This window comes from Muscardinus avellanarius, assembly GCF_963383645.1.
Source record: "Muscardinus avellanarius genome assembly, chromosome: 11".
Taxonomy (NCBI): Eukaryota; Metazoa; Chordata; class Mammalia; order Rodentia; family Gliridae; genus Muscardinus; species Muscardinus avellanarius.
In genome coordinates this window covers 105,833,528-105,855,592 of record NC_137797.1, presented here as the reverse complement: position 1 = coordinate 105,855,592, position 22,065 = coordinate 105,833,528, and the positions used below count along the sequence as shown (strand labels likewise).

At 40.3% G+C, this 22,065-nt stretch overlaps 1 protein-coding gene across 2 annotated transcripts in view; it reads right to left on the bottom strand.

Annotated features, from left to right (window-relative positions):
- Nucleotides 1-20,536, bottom strand: part of PTPRO (protein tyrosine phosphatase receptor type O) — a gene marked incomplete at both ends in the record, with an annotated part of 207,500 nt that extends 186,964 nt beyond the window's left edge. For both annotated transcript variants that reach the window (XM_080705559.1, XM_080705560.1), the window contains one exon: nucleotides 20,462-20,536. In XM_080705559.1, the coding sequence (XP_080561685.1) occupies nucleotides 20,462-20,536 (75 nt within the window). The remainder of the gene's footprint in view (nucleotides 1-20,461) is intronic.
- Between the last annotated feature and the right edge of the window lie 1,529 nt (nucleotides 20,537-22,065).

The window sequence follows — 22,065 nt, the reverse complement described above, 5'->3', positions numbered from 1 at the left end:
GAAGGAAGAAGGAAGGAAGGAAGGAAGGAAGGAAGGAAGGAAGGAAGGAAGGAAAAAAGGAAGGCAGGAAGGTCATATTAGTTATGGCTTTCCAGGGCACACACGATGCTCATATGTATGTGGAGAGAAAATGCCTATCTACCGAAGCAAAGGAAACAGGTGATACAGTGGTCTTTGAGAAGATGTCACACGTTTGAATCGTGCTTTAGTTGACAAAGTGCTATTGTGGGTTGTGTCATTTAGACCTCACAGCCATCCCGGGAGGCTGACGTGCTTCTGAGCTCCATTTTTACAGAGGTAGAGACTGCGTGAGCACAGGCAAGGGGACTGTCCCTCACACCAGCAATTCTACCGTCTTTACGTCACCGAGCATTTGGTTTCCTCTTACCTCAGGCCTCTACTGAATTCCGCTAAGCTCCTATTTGATGTTCAAAAAATGCGCTCCTTCACAGGCCGGCTCTGGCCTTGACAGTTGATAGGAATGGATCGAGGCCGAGCACCTTTAATAATAGCATGGCACATCTTGTCACGAGCGTCTGTTCCTTCGAAAATTATCATAAAACAGATTGAGCACTAAATATGAAACGCTGAGCGCTCCCGTTATAGCACAGAACTCATTTCATTCAGATCAGCTCTAGACAGATAAGAAGAAAAAAATGGCAGGAAGAATACCCTTTTTTTTAATCCCCCCCCCCCCCAGTCATGAGAGTACACTCTTCAGCTCAAGGTTGAGGCAATTTGCAGAGGGAGTAGCATGTGGTGTGTGCTGGGCTCTCCTGGCAGGACACATTTTTAAAGATAGTCAGCCAGACATAGTGGCATACACCTATGATCTCAATACTTGAGAGGCTGAGACAAGAGGATTGCTGGTTCAAGGTCAACCTCAGCAACTTAGTATCTAAGCAAGTTAGGGAGACCTTGTTTCAAAATTAAAAATACAAAGGTCTGGGGTTGTATCTAAGAGAAACAGTGTCCCCAGGGTCAATCTCCAGCATGAAAAAAATAAGAAAGAAGTGATAGTCATATTCTAGGGTCTGTAAAAGCATCTAAGTTTTTAATTTTCATATAAAGAGTTTAGAATCATGGGCAACCTAAAAATTAAAACAAAAGAAAAATAATCAGGCCTGAACAAATAACTGAGCTTCTCAAAACTGTGCTGGCAGTTCATGCTATTCTCACGCATCTTTCTGCAGATACTCCAATAAATTAAATAAAAAAGGAAAGAAAAACAAACAAAACCCTTATCTTCAGGTATGCGTCTTCTTTGCAGAACTCATTTCACTGAACAGCCAGATGTGTAATGAGGAGCCTCCTGGGGATGTGATTTTTTATGTGACTTGACATGCAAGTCCTGGGTAATTAATTATGTCTTCTATTTACACTTTGTTGGATAAGAGTATTAAACAGAAGAGCTGAGAGGAACACAGAATACTACCATTAATCTGTTTAATTTGCAAATCTAATGCAATCAAAGGGAAGACGTCAGAGTTAAAATTGTTGCTGTCCAGGTGGGATGTTTCTTAAAGGAAAAGGCCTATCTAAGGTAAATGTTGCCTAAAAGCAGCAAGCCACACATCTTACAAAGACTTCTGCAGCCGGGGCCTAAGCCTGGCGGGGCGCTCATGGCATCAACCGTAAACGCTCTGGAACTCAAGAAGTGGACCTCACTGGGTAAGAGTCCACGGCTGCACTGTATAATAGTCCATTCAGCTCTGTGTCATTGTCAAGAAAAGTGCAGAAGAGTCAGACACATTAGACTGAAGAACATAATCAATGAAGGTTGCTATCAGAGAGTTTATAGGAATTTGACAGTAAGCAGGCTTTGTCTGGGAATATATGACTGAAAGATGGATTAGAGGAAGGCTCTTGGAAGAGCAGGAACACACCGTCTCCAGGCGTGACCCCTACTACATTTCTGTCCAAATGACAGTCCCCACCACGGACTCAGGGGTTGATTCTGTCACCGAGGTTTCAAGATATTTCTATAGTAAGAAGGACAAAGAGAAGCAGCAGTCACTCAATAAACGGCCACAATCATCAGTATTATGGGCGTCATTACCAAGAAGGCTGTGTGAGGTTTAGAAGCTCTTAGCCTCTACTTTCTGCCCGAGTCACCTGCATCGGTGAGTTCCTTTGGATATAATTTAGATGAAAACATAGCTCTAGTGGCAGGAACTTGAATGCTGAGTGGGTAGCACTTTTATGTATATATTTGGCCATTGGTATCCCAGGGAGATTGGTTCCAGAATCCCCAGGGATCTCAAAATCTCTGGATGCTCGAGTCCCATACATAATACAAATGCCAAAGAATCTGCACGTAGCCTGGGCTCATCCTCTGATATACTTCACATCATCTCCGGCTCACTTATAATACTCAATAACAATAAAAATGCCATTGAAATGTTCACTATACGGAACCTTTTAATAAACAATGTCAAGGAAAAAAGTCTGTACATGTTCAGCATGACAACATTTTTTGGAATATTTTTGACTTGTGATTGGTTGAATCCATGGACTTGAAACACACAGAAATGAAGGGATGACTAACAGTGTGGTCTAGGTTCTCTATTTAGTTTGGGGCAAGAAAATGTAAATTTAAGATGTAGGTTTTTTCTGTGTGTGTGTGTGTATGGTACTGGGGGTTGAACCCAGGGGGATTCTACCTCCGAGCTACACCTCCAGCCCGGTTTTTTATTCTTTATTTTGAAACACGGTCTCACTGCAAAGGGCCTCACTAAGTAGCTGATGCTGTCTGAGGACCACGATCCTCCTTTCTCAGCCTCCCAAATTCTGGGATTACACAGTTTGCACTTCTTTTTTCTTTCTTTCTTTCTTTCTTTCTTTCTTTCTTTCTTTTCTTTCTTTCTTTCTTTCTTTCTTTTTTTTGTGTGTGTGTTACTGAGGATGAAACGCAGGGGTATCCTACCTCTGAGCTACACTCCCAGCCCTATTTTTTATTCTTTTATTCTGAAACAGGGTCTCACTACGTGGCAAAGGGCCTCACTAAGTAGCTGAGGCTGGCCAAGAACCACGATCCTCCAGTCTCCGCCTCCTGAATGCTGGGATTACAAGCATGTGCCACCCCATCTGGTTTAACATATAGTTTTAAATAAAATATAACCTACATAGAAAATTCTGCAATCATAGGAGCATATATACATGAATTATAATTATTAGAGCAACAATGACAATTTTTAGTACATTCAGAGGCTATAAATTTGAAAGAATGCCAACACTTACAACTTGTCTTTGAGAAAATGCCATTTATTCCCCATTTAGCTCTAAGAGTGCCTACAGATTAACGTATAAACAACAGGATCCAGGGGAGTTTAAGTCTGGGGACTAATTTACCGAACTACCCAAGCAACAGAGGATTATTTTATCTAATTAAGACAGAGCACACGTATTTAGAATTAAGCATTTGCATTTAACAGCAAATTCAAAATTATAAAAACACTTACAGCTAGAATGAGGTATGGTAATTTCTTCCTGCACACGCTGCTGAGCAAAAGTGTGTTTCAATGTCTCCTGCACAGAGCTGTTAAACAGAAGCTCATGCCTCGGCAAAGCCACCTTTGCAATTTCACTTCCAACCACTCACCCTTCCCAAGACCCAACCCACACACCTTGTTTCACTCAAGTCACCTAAACTTGATTTACAGCTCTTCACTCTGTCCCCTTCTGTCTTCATATTTCTCCAATCTGAAATATCTTCCTATCCCAGCTGGGTGAAAATTTATCTTCCTTCACAAAGTTCACACTCTTTCAAGCCCAAGTGTTCCATCTTTTATCTGAATAAAAGGACCTTTATTTATTTAAATAGTGTTCTGTCTCATTAATTTGCAAACGAATCGATTAGCACTCCAGAATTTCTCTTACAGTATCAAGCCATATATTGCCCTTGAAGTTGTTACCTGTTATTTTCACTCATAAACTTTCTGAGAGTACAGTTGTTTCATACTCTTAACAACAATGAACATGGCTGGGCGTGGTGACGCACGCTTGTGATCCCAGCATTTGGGAGGCCGAGACTGGAGAATCGCGGTTCGCGGACAGCCTCAGCTACTTAGTGAGGCCCTCCGCAACTCAGTGAGACCCTGTTTCAAAATAAAGACCAAAAACTTAGGGAAGGGGGTGTAGCTTGGAGGCCAAATGCCCCTGGGTTCCATCCCCAGTATCGCAAAAAAAAAAAAAAATGAAGATGATGCCTTCTTTATATGTATAGTTAAATAGACAGTTGATGACTAGCTGCTGGCTGAAATACTGAAATTTCTATTCATCTTCACGAATCCTCCATGTACCTTCCCCCATTTTACTCAAATCTTGGGAGCTTATCTTACACATTCTTTCATTTAAACTTATTATTCCTAGGTATGCTATCTAATCATTACTAATATAACGCAGTAAGGTTGCTTCATTAATCAATAATCTAGTTTGTAGCCAGGCCTGGTGGTGCATGCTTGTAACTTCAGCATTTGGGAGGCTGAGACAGGAGGATCCCAGTTTGCAGACAGTCTCAGCTATTTAGTGAGGCCCTTTAAACTCAGATTCAAAATAAAGAATACAAAAAAATTATGGCTGGGGGTATAGCTTGAGGGTAGAACGCTCCTGGGTTCCATTCCCTGTATAGTAAAAAAATAAAATCTAGTTTGTGCTTACATTTTACAATGATAATGTCCAGCACCCCATTTTTATCTGATTCTCTGAGGAGTTATTAAATGAGTCTTTAATGTTGGTGCTGTGGGGATAATAAATGGGAATGTCTTCATATTTTTTAAGGATTTGCAAGATAAATCTCATATGGATATAGATCAATATACAACCTGCCTCATAATAATCTTGAGTCAGAAGCTAATTATGCAGTAGGAAAGTTCTTGTACACCGTGCGCATTTTCTTAAATTATTTCACACTTGCTTAGATATTCTTACTTTCCCTGCAAGTGCAATCATTGTCTTTCTGAGTCAATTTCTGTAGGCTGGAGACTATGTCTCTCAACTAGTAAGTTATGATACTTAGCAGGGTGCCAGACACAGAAATAAAAACATAAGTAAACATAATCAAATAAACAATAAAATTTTAAACCTTTTCCTTTGAAATAATTACAGACACATAGGAGATTGTAAAGAAATTTATAGAACCAGGTGTGGTGGCGCACATCTGTAATCCTAGTACTTGGGAGGCTGAGACAGGAGGGTCATAGGTTTGAAGCCACCTCAACAACTCAATGAGATCCTCTTTCAAAATAAAAAATAAAATAAAAGAAGCTGAGGATGTAGCTCAGAGGTAGAATGCCCCTGGATTCAATCCCTATCACAAAAAAGAAAGATAAAGTAAAAAGAAAGAAAGAAGGAAGGGAGGGAGGAAGGAAGGAAGGAAGGAAGGAAGGAAGGAAGGAAGGAAGGAAGGAGGAAAAAGGGGAAGGGAAAGAGAATAAGGAAAGGAAAGGAAAGGAAAGGAAAGGAAAGGAAAGGAAAGGAAAGGAAAGGAAAGGAAAAGAGAAGGACAGTACTGGAAAGGTTCTTGTAGTTTTCATTGCGTCCCCCAAGTTTCTATCTTGCCTATAGAAACAAGGAAATATCCAAACCATGAAATTGACACTCATGAACTCTAACTCATTCAGATTTCACCAATTACATGTGCCCACATGTGTAGGTGTGTATATATGTGTGTATATGTATGTGTGTGTGTGTATATGTATGTGTGTGTGTGTATATGTATGTGTGGGCAGGCAGATCTTGCAATTGAATCACATTATAACTTGAAGGAACTGCCACCGTGTTCAGTATACATAAGCATCCCATGATTACTACCAGGCTCCTTGGTGCTGACTTTCTGGTGAACTACACACACCTTTCAGCACCCCTGATCTCTAATCCTTGACAACCCTCTCCACTATCTTGGTATTTCAATCATATTATCTAAAAGGAACCACGCACGCACAACCTCTTGAGATTGGCTGTTTTCACTGAGGTCCCCTGGAGTCGCTGTGAGTGCCAAGGGTTGATTTCTCCTCTTTGGGGGAGACACTGCTGAGGGGGGGGGGTGCCCTACAGTTTCTGAGCCGTGGTCACACTGAAGGACATTTGGTTGTTTTCCGTTCCTGGCTACTACAAAGTTTCTGTAAACCTTCCTGGACAGGCTTTCGTCTTAGATGGAGATAGTTACAGTGCCTCTTGCATGCCTAGTTGTTTCAGGCTGGGTGGGGAGGGGGAGGGGCTGCTGGCCACAGGCTGCAGTGAGCATGTTTGTTAGTAACAGAGGATGGACAGGAGCCATCTGTCCTGGTTTTCCCAGAACCGTCGATTTTTATCGCAGCCTGGCATAATGATCCCTTCCCGCTCGGAAGTGCCCCAGCTGGTAGGACCAGTCATAGAGTCACTGCGATTCAGATGACTTCACTGTGACCCCAAGCACCACTCGGGTTCCTGTCCAGCCGCGAGGGAGGGATTGTATTTCAGTGGATTGCTGTTATGCAATTGTCCTGTGTAGCCATAGAGTGACTCTGGAGCACCGATGCCCAAACTCATTTGACTCCTACACCCTTTTGGGGAATTGTTTTTGGTTTTGTTTTGTTTTGTTTTGTTTTACTCAGCAACCTCTGGAAATATACTTTTTAAAATTTTTTTTATTGGTGCATTATATTCATACAACTTATTGGGGTAAAAAACTTGTGTGTACATACATGTACTCATCGCTGATTTAACCCCTACCCAATTCCCACCCCATTCCCTCCCCGTCCCTCCCTCCCTTGCTTGGCTTAGTGATTGACTTCGATATGTTTAAGTACTTTGTGTGTTTTAGAGATTTTCCTCTTTCCCCCTCCTTTCTCCTCCTTTAGGTTGTCTTGTTTACTCCTCTATAGGATTTCCTCTTTCAGGAGTTCCTCCTATGACCCATTTCTCCCTAACTCTCATAGAAAGGTGCTTTGTGAGCTGAACATGCTCACCGCCTAAGTACTATAATCTCAGTACTTGGGAGGCTGAGACAGGAGGATGTCAGACTTGAGGCCAGTCTCAGCAATTCAGCCAGACTCTTAGCAACTTAGTAAGACCCTATTTCAAAATAAAAAATAATAATAAATAAGGGCTGGGGATGTATCTTGGAGATAGAATGACCTTGGGTTGAATCCCCAGTACCAAAAAAGATATAGTGGCATGTTTGTGTTCTTTTCTGTATCTATATTTCATCCCATTGCCTAGCAAGCATGACGATATTGCTCACTTTGGGAGCCTATGTGGAATGTGAAAAATAGGATTATTATCTTCTTGCACTGAAAGACAGCCTTGCTGAAGCCTCTACTGCCCCTACCTGCTTCTTTTCTGTGACGAACTGTTCCTTGCTCTCCGTGTCATGGTGAGGACAGATCCAAGCTCCTGTCTGAGCTCCCTGTGTCTGCGCTCATGCTACAACCATTGCCAGTTTGACAGGGATCGCAGAGCTGGATTCCAGTGATTACTGTTTAGATCCTGGGTCAGTCCCAAAGATGGCGCCCAGTGAGGTATAGCCCCAGAATGGGATGAACTTGGGTCAGTTGTACCCCCTTGGCTAGTCACTCTGCCCAGGACATTGAGGCCAAAGAGGGGGGTAGTATCCCTCTTTAAAGCTTATAGGTAAAATGTAGGAGGAGTTTTTCTACCAGGACAGTGTGTTGGGTTGAGGGGATGGCGGATCTGTCCACTGGAGAAATTGGGGGGACCTCAGTAATTCACTGTCCATGAATAGGTCAGTACAATGCCAACTGGCCCACAACTAGCAAGGAACACAGCCCAAATCCCTTGTCTACCTTCTATTTTTGCCAGAAAGCCTGTATTCTTATGTTTTTTAGGCCTAGTATTTAACTGTGGGAAGATGGGGAATAAATACCTGTTCATTTTTCATCTTAAATTTTTCTACATGATTTATTCTTGGCTCATTGCACTAATGGAAGGCTCAGAGGTACACAATTATCCTTTCGCTCAACTATCAATATCTGTGATCATCTAGATCCTTAATTAATGCAGGTACATTTTGGGGATTGCATCATTTGACCTACAACCTATGGTTAATGTCATAAATTGTAGAGGACTAACCAGGCATGGTGGTGCATGCCTGTAATCCCAGTACTTAGAAGGCTAAAATAGGAGGATTTCAGGTTTGAGGTAACTAGTTGGGATATATAGGTTGGAGATAGATGTCCCAGGGTTCAATCTCGAGTACAAAAATTAAAAATAAAAAAAGGCAGAGAATTGAAAATACTTAGGGTCTGAAAAATCACAATATTTCTAAGTGAAAAGAGAGTGTATAGTAGAACAGTTTGATATTGCATATATATATGTGTGTTTGAGAATATATATATATATACATATATATATATATATATATATATATATACATATATATATATATATCCTTAGATATTTAGATAGGAAAAATCAAGGACTATATCCCCAGCAGATATTTACTCTGAAATAGTGTTTAGGAATAATTATTTTCTGCCTGTTATATTTTATACTTTTTTCTGCAGTGAATTACTATTATTTTTCCAATTTGTAAGACATAATTATAAAACAATACCGTGCATTATTATTCTTGTGTATGGAGAGGCACACCTGATTCATATTTACTTAAAGATTTCAAATTAAGATTGCTTTACTTCAGAAGCACAAGAATTCATGGAGTCAAAAGAAGACTCGAACTTACCCATGATCATAGCAGCACAATTTTCAGTAGCCAAAATATGGAACCAACCTAGGTCTCCATCAACAGATGAATGGATTGCAAAATTATGAGGAATACACAAAATAGAATCATACTCAGCAATAAAGAAGAAAATCATGTCATTTGCATGAAGATGGAAAGAACTGGAGAACATTATGTTAAGTGAGATCGGCCAAGCACAGAAAGAGAAGGGACATACGTTTTCTCTAATATGCTCAAGCTGGGGAGTATTAGGGATACCAGAGGGACTCCAGGTAAAGGAGGGGAAACCTCAGCAAAGTCAGGGAGGAAGGTTAGGGGAGTGAAAAGGCTGAGGTTTATTAAAGGAAAAGCTATATTCCATATGTGTCTACATGTGAATATAACATTGTTAACCTGGACACTCAGTATTGGGAGAGAGGAAAAAGCAAAAATGGGGGGGGGGGCACCAAGTACTGTGTGACTATCTGCCATTGTCAACATGATCCGCATTATGATCTGAGACTGTACTGCACCAATTTAAAAAAAAAGAAGAACTGAAGAACCGAGGAGCTCAGTCTAGCCACAGGAATGTCAGTTAGAAACCTTATTCAGCCGGGCGTGGTGGCGCACACTTGTAATCCCAGCATTCGGGAGGCTGAGACTGGAGGATCGCGGTTGCCAGACAGCCTCAGCTACTTAGAGAGGTCCTTGTAACTCAGTGAGACCCTGTTTCAAATACAAAAATATAAAAGAATAAAATATAGGGCTGGGGATGTAACTCGGAGGTAGAATGCCCTTGTGTTCCATCTCTAGTACCGAAAAAAAAAAAAAAGAAGAAGAAGAAGAAGAAGAAGAAGATAGGTTCTTATTCGTTGCTCAGTTAATTTTCAAAAAAAGAATCGTGGCATTAATGTAGCAGTTGAAATAGCAGGGCAAGAGTTTGCAGATGAAAAATGCTCTAAAGAGACAGCTGTCTTTTATTAGTTGCAAATTTACAAAAAGTGAATCAAGAAAGCCACTCGGGTACCCTAAAAGGTAGCTGTTTTATCAGATTTTGCTAATTAGAAACAAACCAAACCTCATAGGCTCGGTTTTTTATAACAAAGTCCAAAGCATTTAATTAAGCATTTAATTCTAAGCCCTTTCGATCATTTTAGCAGAGCACTGACAATACCAGAATCTCCATATTACAAATCCTAAGAGCCTTAGCATACTTTTGAATAGAGTTTTGAGAGACAAATTAAAAAGTGCAATTTAGTTGGGAAACATGGCAGAAGAAATTCCTTATGATGGTGCAAAATAAACTTGGTCACATTTTATCGCTGCACTGGTGTGTATATAATGTTATTGTACTAATCCATCCCTTTAACCATACGATGTCATGGTAAATAACATATCACAGACAAGATCCAACTCCCTAGATTTTCATTATTCCCCTTATTAATCAACTGAGAATTCAGAAGCTTCAGAAGCCATTTTTGCTTTGTAGATAAATATTAAGAATTTTTGCTACATCCAAATAATGACATTGTCTCATAGTGGTGGTGTCCATCCTTCCTGAAAATATGATGCATAAACTGTGTGGTATTTGGCAATAGCCTTACAGGTTTTATGATTACACTTTTATTTTCAGTACCACATCCAAGTAAATAGAAATAGAGTAGCAATGTTATTAGAATATTTAATGGACCAACAATTAAACTTAAATTAGAAATTCCTGGTTTGTTTTAGAGAAAAGCCTTAATCCTCATGAAACCATCCCAGGAGAGAAAAAGACTTGTGTAATATGCTGTCTGAGGTTTCCCGAAGTTTTTTGACTTGCTAGTAAGTAAAGAAGATGATTCATATTTTATAAATAAAACCATTCATTCATTAAAAATTTAGCAATGCTACTTCCATATTCTCCAGATAGAATTCTCCTTAATAAACTCATGAAGCCAGGTGTGGTGGAATACTCTTATAATCCTAGTACTTGGCAGGTTAAGAAAGAAGGACCACAGGCTCACGGCTAGCTTCAGTTACTTAATTAGGCCCTCCACAACTTAGTGAGATCCTGTTTCAAAAATAAAAGAATAAAATTGGGCTGAGGGTATAGCTTGGAGGTAGAATGCCCCTGAGTTCCATCCCCGGTACCACAAAAATAAACTCATGGAGTAGTGGGAAAATTTTTGTTTTGCCATGTAAGTAAAAGTATAAATAACTTGATCACAATTTCTCCATGTCTATCCCTGATTTGCCAACAGACAGAAACAAAAAATTGAAGTTCAACAAAGAACTTATAAATAACCCAAACTTCACCAATTACAGCAATATACTGTGGATATAGATCAATGTATTGCAACATCTGTAATACCTTTTAACTAAATAGCAAACCACTGAATTACTTAAGTGATGGTATTTGTTTTATTAATATACATGGTTTTTGTATTTTAGTCATTTGTTAGTTAGTGTGTATATGCTAATACTCAAATGAACATTACACTAATTTAGGTGGCATGTTGAAATTACTGCCATTATTGGCCGGGCGTGGTGGCGCACGCTTGTCATCCCCGTGCTTGGGAGGTGGAGACAGGAGGATCGCGCAGGTTCGAAGCCAGCCACGCTGGCATAAGAGACCCTGTTTCAAAAAAAAAAAATAGATCTGGGAGTGTAGCCCAGAGGTAGAAGGGCTTCCAGGAACCCCAGTACCACCAAAAAAAAAAAAAAGAAAGAAATTACTGCCATTATTGAAACATTAATTTTAAATGCTTTAGGATTCAACTCTTGTAGCCTCTTAAGCCAGTACCTCTCCTTTAACACCCCAGACTTTCCTCTATTTAAAAAACATTTGACCACTTTTAATGACATTTTATTTTTACAGGTATATATTCCCACTGTGCCACCAAAGAGATTCAACTGGCAGCATCCATGCCTGTACTTTTGACATCTCTCTCAACCACTGGCACATAATAGGTACTCAGTCAATAGATAACCAAAAGAATGGGGTAGTGAATCAATAGCCTAGAAACTAGAAGATGGACTTAATATTAAAGAAGGAAACTAACTTTTCAATGCTGCTATCTGGGCTTTAGATAAACACTGGTCAGACCAAAAAAGAAGAAGAAGAAGAAAAGAAAAAGGTTATAGGATACTCTTTCAAGGGGGGAAATGACAAAGAGAAATTATTTAGAAATTTAGGTGAGAATCTAGAAGCAGAAATGCTGGAGCTAATTAAAATTTAATTCAGATATAAGTACAGGGAGTTAGGAACCGGACATCAGATAGGACTGGAAGATTCTTTGGAATCCTCTGATATATTACTTGTATAAGCCAAATGTAAATTTTTGAAAAAACCAAGAGGGAGCTACATTCTACATCAGTCCATAGACTCAGAGTTGGTCTCTGGTATCAGGTTAAGGGCAAAAAGGATCAGGGACAGAAATTTCTCTGTACTGACTTTGGAGGCTGGGGGAAAAAAATAATGAAGGAACTATGTTAAGGGGATGATAAATTTGTGATGGTATTTTCTCACCCACACATGAATCACATTTTAAAAAGCAATAACAAAGAACAAAATTAGTCAGGTACGGTGGTGCATACCTGTAATTCTAGTATTTGGAAGGCTGAGATAGTCACATTTTAAAAAGCAATAAAGAAGAACAAAATTAGTCAGGTATGGTGGTGCATACCTGTAATTTGGAAGGCTGAGATAGGAGGGTTGCGGGTTTGTGGATGGCTGCAGTGACTCAGTGAAACTCTTTGTAAAATAAAATAAAAATAATAAAGGTAGAAGGCCTCGGCCCCCCCACAAACACCCCAAAATTATGACTGTGGGAAATGGAAGGAACTAGAGAACATTATGCTAAATGAAATCAGCAAATTTCAGAAAGTCAAGGGTTGTATTTTTTTTCTCATATGTGGAAGCTAAAGAAAAAACAAAACAAAAAGGTCTTCAGATGAAAGAGGAGGTCGTAGAATAATGGAAGGGAGTTAGAGCAGGGGGAGACAAAGAGGAGGAAATGAGGCTTCAGCAAGAAAGAAGATCAAATAATGTTTCATCCATCTACAAAGGTATTAGTACCAATCTCACTACCATGTACAGGGAGGGAGGAGGGAGGGGATGAGGTAGGACACAGAGAAATACACCAAGTGATGTGTGAATATATGAATGTGTCACCTTGAACTCATGTTGTATAATGCACCATTAAAGTTATAGAGAAAAGCCATTGGGCAGAAACCAACAAACACCTCAGATGTCTGAACAGTAAGAATACAAAAAACACATGCCTTGAATCTTTTATACATTGCTAGGAACTGATTTGGGAACCCTATGTTGTAGACAAATGGCACTCCTGCTTTCTAAAAATTTGCTCATAAAGCCACACAAATTAACCAGCATAAAAACAGGTTTATTTGGTTTTAAATTACTTTACGATAGAAACAGTCTTGTTAGAAAAATAAACTGTACAGCATCACTCTTTAGGAGGAATGAAAAACCAAATAAAAGCATGTGATAAGAAAGCACATTTATTTGCACACACAAAGGTGGGTGGGGATATATTTGTTTCCTTCAAGCTTTCTTTATTTTATCTTCTATTTTTCCCTCTATTTTCTTATAGAAACTACCATGCGTATTTATAATTTGTAATACATCTCTTAAGCTTACAGCCTACTTCCAGGTGAGAGTCTCTGTTTCTGGAATCTTTTTCCATGTATCATTTTTCTCTCTTTCATCTCAGTTTTCTGACAGGCATAGAAAAACCCTTTCATCAAGAAGCCTCGTCTACCTTGACTCTAATATCCTTTCTTTGTTTGGTTTAAAAACCTAGAAGCAAAAAAATCTAGTCTTTAAGCAACTAAGAAAAGCAGAAAGAAGAGAAGGAAAAAGGGAAGAAATCCTTCATTTGAAAATTAGACTTTGCGAGCATCAAAGATAATTTTCTGACTCAGGGGTAAGAGATGGTTACAGAAATAAATTGGAAGGCACTGTGTACAGAGGGAAAAACAGAATTGGTGTTCTGTATCTGAGCATAATCTTGAGGAAGAAAAACGCTATGAGTAATGATCTCAGCGTACAGGAGAGGTGTTTAAGGAGAGGTGTTCTGCTTAGCGGCTGGTGAGAATCATGGATGTTGCAGGAATCAAGTGCAGGGGAAGAGACCAGGGTCAGAGTTCTGCTGTATTGCCTCACCCATCCCCAGTCCTGCCTCCTCTACTGGTACTATATTCACCTTATTTTGGCTTCTCAGATCAACAACACTAGTGTATAAAGGCATTTCTGTATTTGTTTAAACACAAAGAGTAGTACCAGGGGATCACTAAAGCCACACAATGTAGAATTGTCCCCTGTGTCACTGAGTTATAACCCTGGATTAAACACGGCCATTGGTATAACTGAGATTGAAGTAGAGAAAAGAGATGGTCTGTTAAGGGTAACACTCCGGCAAGACTTGGAGGGTTTTCTACCACCAGGAACGCAGAAATCTTGGTTAGTTCTGAAGGCAGTGGTCAAAGGAGGGCGAAAGAGGAAGCAACACTGCCGCCTGCGCGTGTGGGAATTAGTTGGAGTTGAGGGATGTGTGTACAGGTAAGAGACCGTTTCTCTTGTGATGCCTATTGCTACTTTTAAATCAATGGTATCAGAGAGCAGAGAGGGCAGCAGCTGACAAATAAATGAGCAACTGCAAATATTCCATTTCAGGGAAATCATGTATTAGAATCTGATTTGTGGTTTTAATAAGATAATGCAAGTTACTGATAATTTTTCCATATATGGCATTACAAGAGCATTGTAATTATGACAATTTAGCTCATATAAAGAGAACTTTCTCATGTTTTCTTAAAGAGATATTTACAAGTCGAGACTACTGCGGTTCACAATTCTCAGCCAGAAGCTATTTATACAGTGCAGAAAACTGGCACCCTGTTCATTAAGTTTCTATTCTATTTCTACCAGCCAATACTAGGTACACTAAAAGATAAAAAATGCCATAAATGTTGCTTTATTTTAAAAGATATTCAAAGTACATTTGAATGATGTTGTCTTTGAAAGTGGAGAAAAATATTTGGTGTTTCACAGTAAAGCTTGTCACTCAACTGGGCTGTGTCCCTGAGACTAACATCACCTGAGCCATGTACCTGGGTGCACTCAGCGAGGGACAGAGAGAGGAGTGAACACCTGTGATCACTCCAGTGACTCCTTCGACTCCGCCCCACTGCTACGCAGCACAGTCTTTATCCAGGTATACCAACCATATCCAACACCGCAGATCCTCTTGCAAACACTCAAGTCTCAAGTTGGGACTTTATTTATGAAATGCAGGAGCTGATCTATTTAGGAGTCTGAATCTCTTTATATTGGATGTTTAGACACTAGAAATAGTGCTGCTATGTGTGTGTGTGTGTGTGTGTGTGTGTGTGTGTGTTTGTGTGTGTTTGTGTGCGTTCGTGTGTAGGGAGTAGGTAACTGGGGATTAAACCCAGGAGCATTCCATTTCTGAGCTACACGCCCAGCCATTTTTATTTTTGTTTTGAAATAGTCTCTCACTAAGTGGCTGAGGGTCTCATTACATTGCCGAGGTTGGCCTTGAACCTGTTGTCCTTCTGTCTCGGCCTCTCTAGTACTGGGATTACAGGTGTGTGCACCACCGCTCCTAGCACAGGACTTCACTTCAAAGTACAGCTCTCTCCTACTGTCTTTAGTCATTGGTACATATAGGTATATATTTTCTTGGGGGTGAAAACAAAGCAGAGGAATAATGTGAATTTTCACCTTTATGTAGCAAAGGACTAAAGGAGACGTGTGTTCACAAAAGAAAGGAGCATCACTCCATCACTTTCCTGGGGATGCTACGGGTAAAAGAAATTCTCTGAAAGGTTGGCAATGCCATTTATCAAAGGAGTGAGATGAGAGAAGAGTTAAGGGCCACAAACTTCACTGGAGGGAGGGGCAGGATGAGCTAGGTTTCTCCAGAAAAAAGAAAGGATGATGGATCATCTGCTGGTTCTATAGAATATACAATGGAATCTTAATAGGAAAGGTGAAACTGTGTGTGTGTGTGTGTGTGTGAGAGAGAGAGAGAGAGAGAGAGAGAGAGAGAGAGAGAGAGAGAGAGAAACAGACAGATTGACCTAGGGAAGCAGAGACAAAAAGACAGATGTGAAAAGTGGATATTTTTTCTGGGTAAAAGTAGAATGTATGTATAACCAGTGTTTTATAGTTAGATATGAAATATCTTCTAAAAAGTTCATTTATTACTGTTTGGAGTTGATATAGGTGAGTTAGGAGGTTTGTAATCCCAACAGTGGAGGATTTATCTGGGTGTGGCTGCAGAGGTGGGTCTCTGGGGGAGCTGGCCTTGGAGATAATATATGATTTCTCCTCTCCACACTTCCCCTCTCTTGTTCTGGCCTCCATGTTGTGAGGAGCACAGCCCGTGTGCTTTTTCTCTCTCTCCCTTTTGCCGCCATGTTCTGAGATCCTCGGTCCCCAGCCTCACATGGACTGAGCCCAAAACTGTAAGAAAATAAAGCTTCTTTCCTCTTAGTTATGGGGTCTGTTCTATGGATTACGGCTGTGACAAAGCAGACCGGAACAGCCAGTAACATAACACTCATGCTTTATACATTTGAACAAGAATATCTTTTTAAAAAACACCTCTTTAAAACAGGTTTCTTTGGTATTTGATGTTCTTTGATGATATCTCAGATAAGTATAGAAATAAGTAAAATAAAGAAGTTAAGAAGGAAAGAAGGAATATGCAAAGCCTGAGAGTTTAGGGGACATACTAGATGACCACGAATAAGCGACATTTCAGGGAAGTCAGACTTCAAGTTTCTGAGACAGCACATTCTATGTTTTACTTCTCAGCTGACAAAGTACTAATATTGGTTGAATCGAGACAGGAAGCCATTTTCAGGGAGAGGTCAGTAAAGATAAGAGAGGTGAAAGAAGTTATACTGTTTTCATTGGGAATTATGAAAAGATACACAAGAGGGTGACTCACTAGATTAATGCTCCATGTGTATTCATAGAGAGAACACTTCAAGATTGGTAGGTTCTCTGATAATGGAGTTCTATTTTTGTGTATATATATATATATATATATATATATATATATACAAAATTAAATTTTGTATATATATATACAAATTTATATATATACAAAATTATATATATGTATATATATACAAAATTAAATACTCCAAAAAATTATTTTATTATATATTATATTATATATAATATTATATATTATATATATATACATATATATTATATATACATATATATTATATATATACATATATATTATATATATACATATATATTATATATATATGTATATATATACAAAATTAAATACTGCAAAAAATTATTTTTTGCAGTATTGGAGTACTGGGGATTGAACCCAGGGCCATGTTACCTCTAAGCTACAGCCCCACCTCTGTTTTTTATTCTTTATTTTGAAACAGGGTCTCACAAAGCTGCAGAGGGCCTCACTAAGTAGCTGAGGCTGGCCACGAACCTGTGATCTTCCTGTCTCAGCCCCCGCCAAGTACTGGGATTACAAGCGTACGCCATCATGCCTGGCTAAAATTAATTATTTTCACAACTAACATTGCATTCATGCAACATCAATGATGCAGATGTACACTCACAACATATAATGTAGACAATCTGAGACAGACACCTGGTTAAATATTCCTGTTGCTAAACTCTGAATAATGGATGAAGCACAGGCCTCCATGGTCAGTCACAGATTCCCCATGGAAAATGGGCTACAGCCATTCACAGGTTCCCAGTGCTTATATCCAGCTGCTGTTTCTGAACTGTAGAAAATATAAAACTATGACTCCAGTTCAGGTTTGCATCTCTCTGACTTCTGGTCCTTAGGGATTTTTTGCTCTCCCATAGAGGATATTTATACAGAAATATTTATATGAAAAATTAATTGACCATAATGAATCATGTGGAGATTTTTAAGGGGAGGATGGGTGAATGGTTTGTTTCTGACTCAACACGCAGGAACCTTTGAGGATGTGATTTCTGAGACACGGTTGACAATTTGGTATTTAATAATGGTGTAGTTCTACTGTTTCTGTCACCATATGCACAGTTAGATTTTTTTTTTTTGCGGTTCTGGGGATGGAACCCAGAGTCATTCTACCTCTGAGCTACACCCTCAGCCCTATTTTTATTTATTCTTTATTTTGAAACAGGATCCCACCGAGTTGCAAAGGGCCTCACTAAGTAGCTGAGGCTGTCTGCGAATCACAATCCTCCTGTCTCGGCCTCCCGAATGCTGGGATTACAAGCCTGCGCCACCACGCCTGGCTCAGTTATGTGTATTTTACTGGCATTTTTTCAGGACCTTGAATTCAACAGTATCTCCAAATTATAAAGAGATTATCTCATATTTCTAATGAACCATGTAATATGCTACTCCCTAAATGTAAGACATTGCTCAATTTATTTACTACTCTGAACATCTCTTGTTAACTGTAATAAAATAGGTTAAATTAAAAAAAAACGTTAAATGCTTGGAAGATTAGTATACTGGGTATTCCACATATATAAACACACACACACACACACACACACACACACACACACACACACATATATATATATATATATATATATATATATATATATATATATATACACACACATTATAATTTTTCCAGATATATTCTTCCACTGGCATGCTTTACATTAAGATTGAACAAATATTGCATTTATATAAAGAAAGAAAGGAAAATAACTTTTCTTACAAAATTACTTGTCACTTTACAATAATATTTCTTTAAATGTATTTACTATGTTATGCAGCTTACCACAGTGGACATTTACATGCAAATGTTGAGGAATATATCTTCTTTGTGAAACAGCACGAACTTCACTTACAGCCACTAAGATAATCATTATCCCATCACCAGAGGTGATTTCTCATTCCATTACTGAGTTTTGAGTTCAAACTTTTGCAATATATATACCACATATATAATATATATATATATATATATATATATATATATATATATATATATATACCATATATATACCATATATGTGTCATATATATACCATATATATACACCATATATATGCCATATATATATTATATATATATATATATATATATATATATATATATATATATTACTGGGGGTGGAACCCAGAGGCTTTTTACCTCCAGGCTATACTCCCAGACCTATTTTATACTTTATTTGGAAACAGGATCTCACTAAGTTGCCGAGAGCCTCACTAAGTAGCTGAGGCTGGCTTCGAACCTGTGCGATCCTGTCTCAGCCTCCCAAGCGTGGGGATTACAAGCATTAGCCACCACGCCCGGCTAAACTTTTACCACATTTTTGCATTTCAATTTCAACCTTCTAACTCCACTCCCAACCCAATTTTTCCCATCTCTGTAGTCTCCGTTCACAATGAAAAACACATACAAAAACCTGCAGTTTCAAAGATTAAGGTTAGAGCGATTGTTGTACATTCAAGTACTAGCTGTTACTTGGTAAAATGCTTAGTGACTCGTTTTCTCATTTTAAACCCCTAATCAGTGTGTCATAGATAGAATAGTCCTAGCACAGTTTGACATATTGAAAAATTAGCAGAAAACCCTTCTGAAGTCTAATATATTTGCAAGGAGCACTAATGAACAACATCTTAGGTGGAAAAAATATAACTGAACTTATATTTTTGCCAGATTTTAAAATAAAAAGGATTATCGACAACTTAAGAATATGCTTAAGAGCATGTTAAGCATATAATTTACAATCTGACTTACATACTCGGTCGCTGTTTTGCCCCGAGATTACTCTTCTCTGTTTTCCATGAAGATGCATGGAAACAGAGCACTGGACATTCGTGCTGTTCTGAATCCATGGGTGCAATTCCACCATACCCTGGCCATGCACCCATAATTGATAGTTCATGTGAGGTAGAAGTGATTTCTTAATCAGAAGCCTTTACAGCCATCCCTCTTCCATCCATGTCTAGAGTGGGTCTCTGCGTGGTGCTGAACGGATAGCTCCCTTCACCTGTGGACTCCAGTCTCAAGTTTGCTTTTCCGAGAGGAAAAGAAAGGACCCATTTCCGCGCTTCAGTAGACGCGGTCGGTAATCACTTCTTAACTTCACACCAACTCCCGCCCCCACCCCCCCAAAAACAGGTAGGTGAATTTAAGTTCATATTTGTATGGTTGTATTTAGGTGTCAGTCTAGGTTTCTAGAAGGGAAATCTTTCTCAAAGTAAAATCTCAGGAAAGAAAAGTGAATTATGCATTTTCCTACAGACGCAGCATCCTCTGTAATCAGAGTGAAGAAAGTCTAGAGACATTATTTTTTTTTTTAACAAGGTATTTTCAGGGTGGAGGAAAGACGGCGGCGAGAGGAGTCCTCTCCGGGTTCACACTGACACCCCCCACCCCTCCACCGCCTTCACTGGCTGCAGCCTGTGGAGAGCTCAGCCCGCGAGGGTAATTCCAGCAGAAGGTAAATTAAAACAAAGCAGCCGGTGGGGGAGGGCAAAAAGGTTGCGCGGCTTTGGGGCTCAGTGGGGACCACAGAGAAAGTGGCCTCGTTTAGCCTGAGAGCGCACTAGCCAAGGAGCCCAGCCTGGATGCTGCCCGGGAGCACAAAGGCTGGTGGCTGGGGTTGCAAACTTCCCCAAGCATCTCCCCACCCGCATCCCTCGGAGCCCGGACCGCACAGGACAATAAAGCGGGCTCCGGCCGCAGCTGGTGCTTCCCGGGCGCATCTCTCCGCCTGCGGGGAGGACCGCCTCGGGAGAAGATGGAGCTCCCCTACCTTGAGCAGCACAAAGAGCCCGAGCAGCGGCAGCAGGCGGCGGCCAGGGAGCGCCCTAGCCGGCAGGTGCCCCATCGTGGCGTGGACTCCCCGGGCGGTGCTCACGTACAATGGCGCAGCGGGGCCGCAGCCTCAGAGCCTGGGCGCCCAGGAGGCAGCTCCCGGCGGACGCATGCCGTCCTCCCGGTCCTGCAGCGCCGGCTCCTGAGCCTCTCTAGGGCCGGGGTCTCCAGGAAGGCGCCAGGCACTGTGGTTCTTTAATGGCCAAGGATGGAGCGGCTGGGGATCGGCGTGGGCGAGGCTGCCGGAGGAGGCGCGGTCCTCGTGGCGAGGGAGAGGCCCTCCAGCTAGGGAAGGCGCCTGCTCCCTCCTGCTTGCGGGCTCCGAAGCCACAGCAGCCTCCAGCCCTCCCACCAGGGTCTCTGCCCGCCCCCTCCTGGCTGGACGCCTGCTCCAGGCCCCGCCTCGACCTTCCCACCCAGTGGGGGCCCAGGAGTTCTGTGGGCTTTCCTCTCCAGCTCCTCTGGAGCAATCGGGGCCAGATGCCAAGCTCCTTCCTTCCTGCGCCCCCAAATGCAGTTATAAAGGACTGAGTAGGGACATTTGGGGGGTTGTGAAAGGGAGCGTGGTGTGTGTGTGTGTGTGTGTGTGTGTGTGTGTGTGTGTGTGTGTGCTGGGCGAAGCATTTCCAGTCCTCACAACGCAGGGTTCTCTCCATACTATACACACTTAAGAAGAAATACCCCAGTTACATACGTTTTCCATCTGGAACTTGCAGATTTCAAACATTGTTCTTTACTGAAATCTGTCACACAGACTAAAGACTATGGAAGAGGATCACAATATTTTACACACAGTTATAAGATTTCCTATATATGTAATTACATTATATATATATATATTCTTTACACACAGTTATAAGATTACATATGTGTAATTACACACACACACACACACACACACACATATATATATATATATATATATATATATATATATATATACACACACATATATATTCTAAATTATCAGTGAATAGTTAACCCAATGCTTTTTTTTTCTGTACTGGGAATTGAACCCAGGGACATTCTACCTCCACGCTACACCGCCAGCCCAATTTTTTATTCTTTATTTTAAAACAGGGTCTCACTAAGTTGCAGAGGGCCTCACTAAGTAGCTGAGGCTGGTCGCGAACCCAGATCCTCCTGTCTGTCTCCCAAGTCCTGGAGCCCAATACTTTTCAGAATCACAAGAAACAACTTTGGGAAAGCTCTGCATCCCCAATCTACCTATTTGGTTTCTTTGCTGCTCTTGTTTTTGCTGTTGTTGTTGTTGTTTGTTTGTTTGCTTGTTTTGTTGTTGTTATTTTGTGTGTGCAGTACTGGGGATCGAACCCAGGTACATTCTACCTTTGGGCTACAACTGTAGCCCTGTTTTATTTATTTATTTATTTAGTTAGTTAGTTAGTTTTAAAACAGGGTCTTACTACATTGCTGCATGCTGATCTCGAACCTGTGATCCTCCTGAAAGATAAGTCTGTCAAAATAAGCTATGGGGATGCACCATTCTGATAGACATCATTTCTTATTATCACATAAATTACC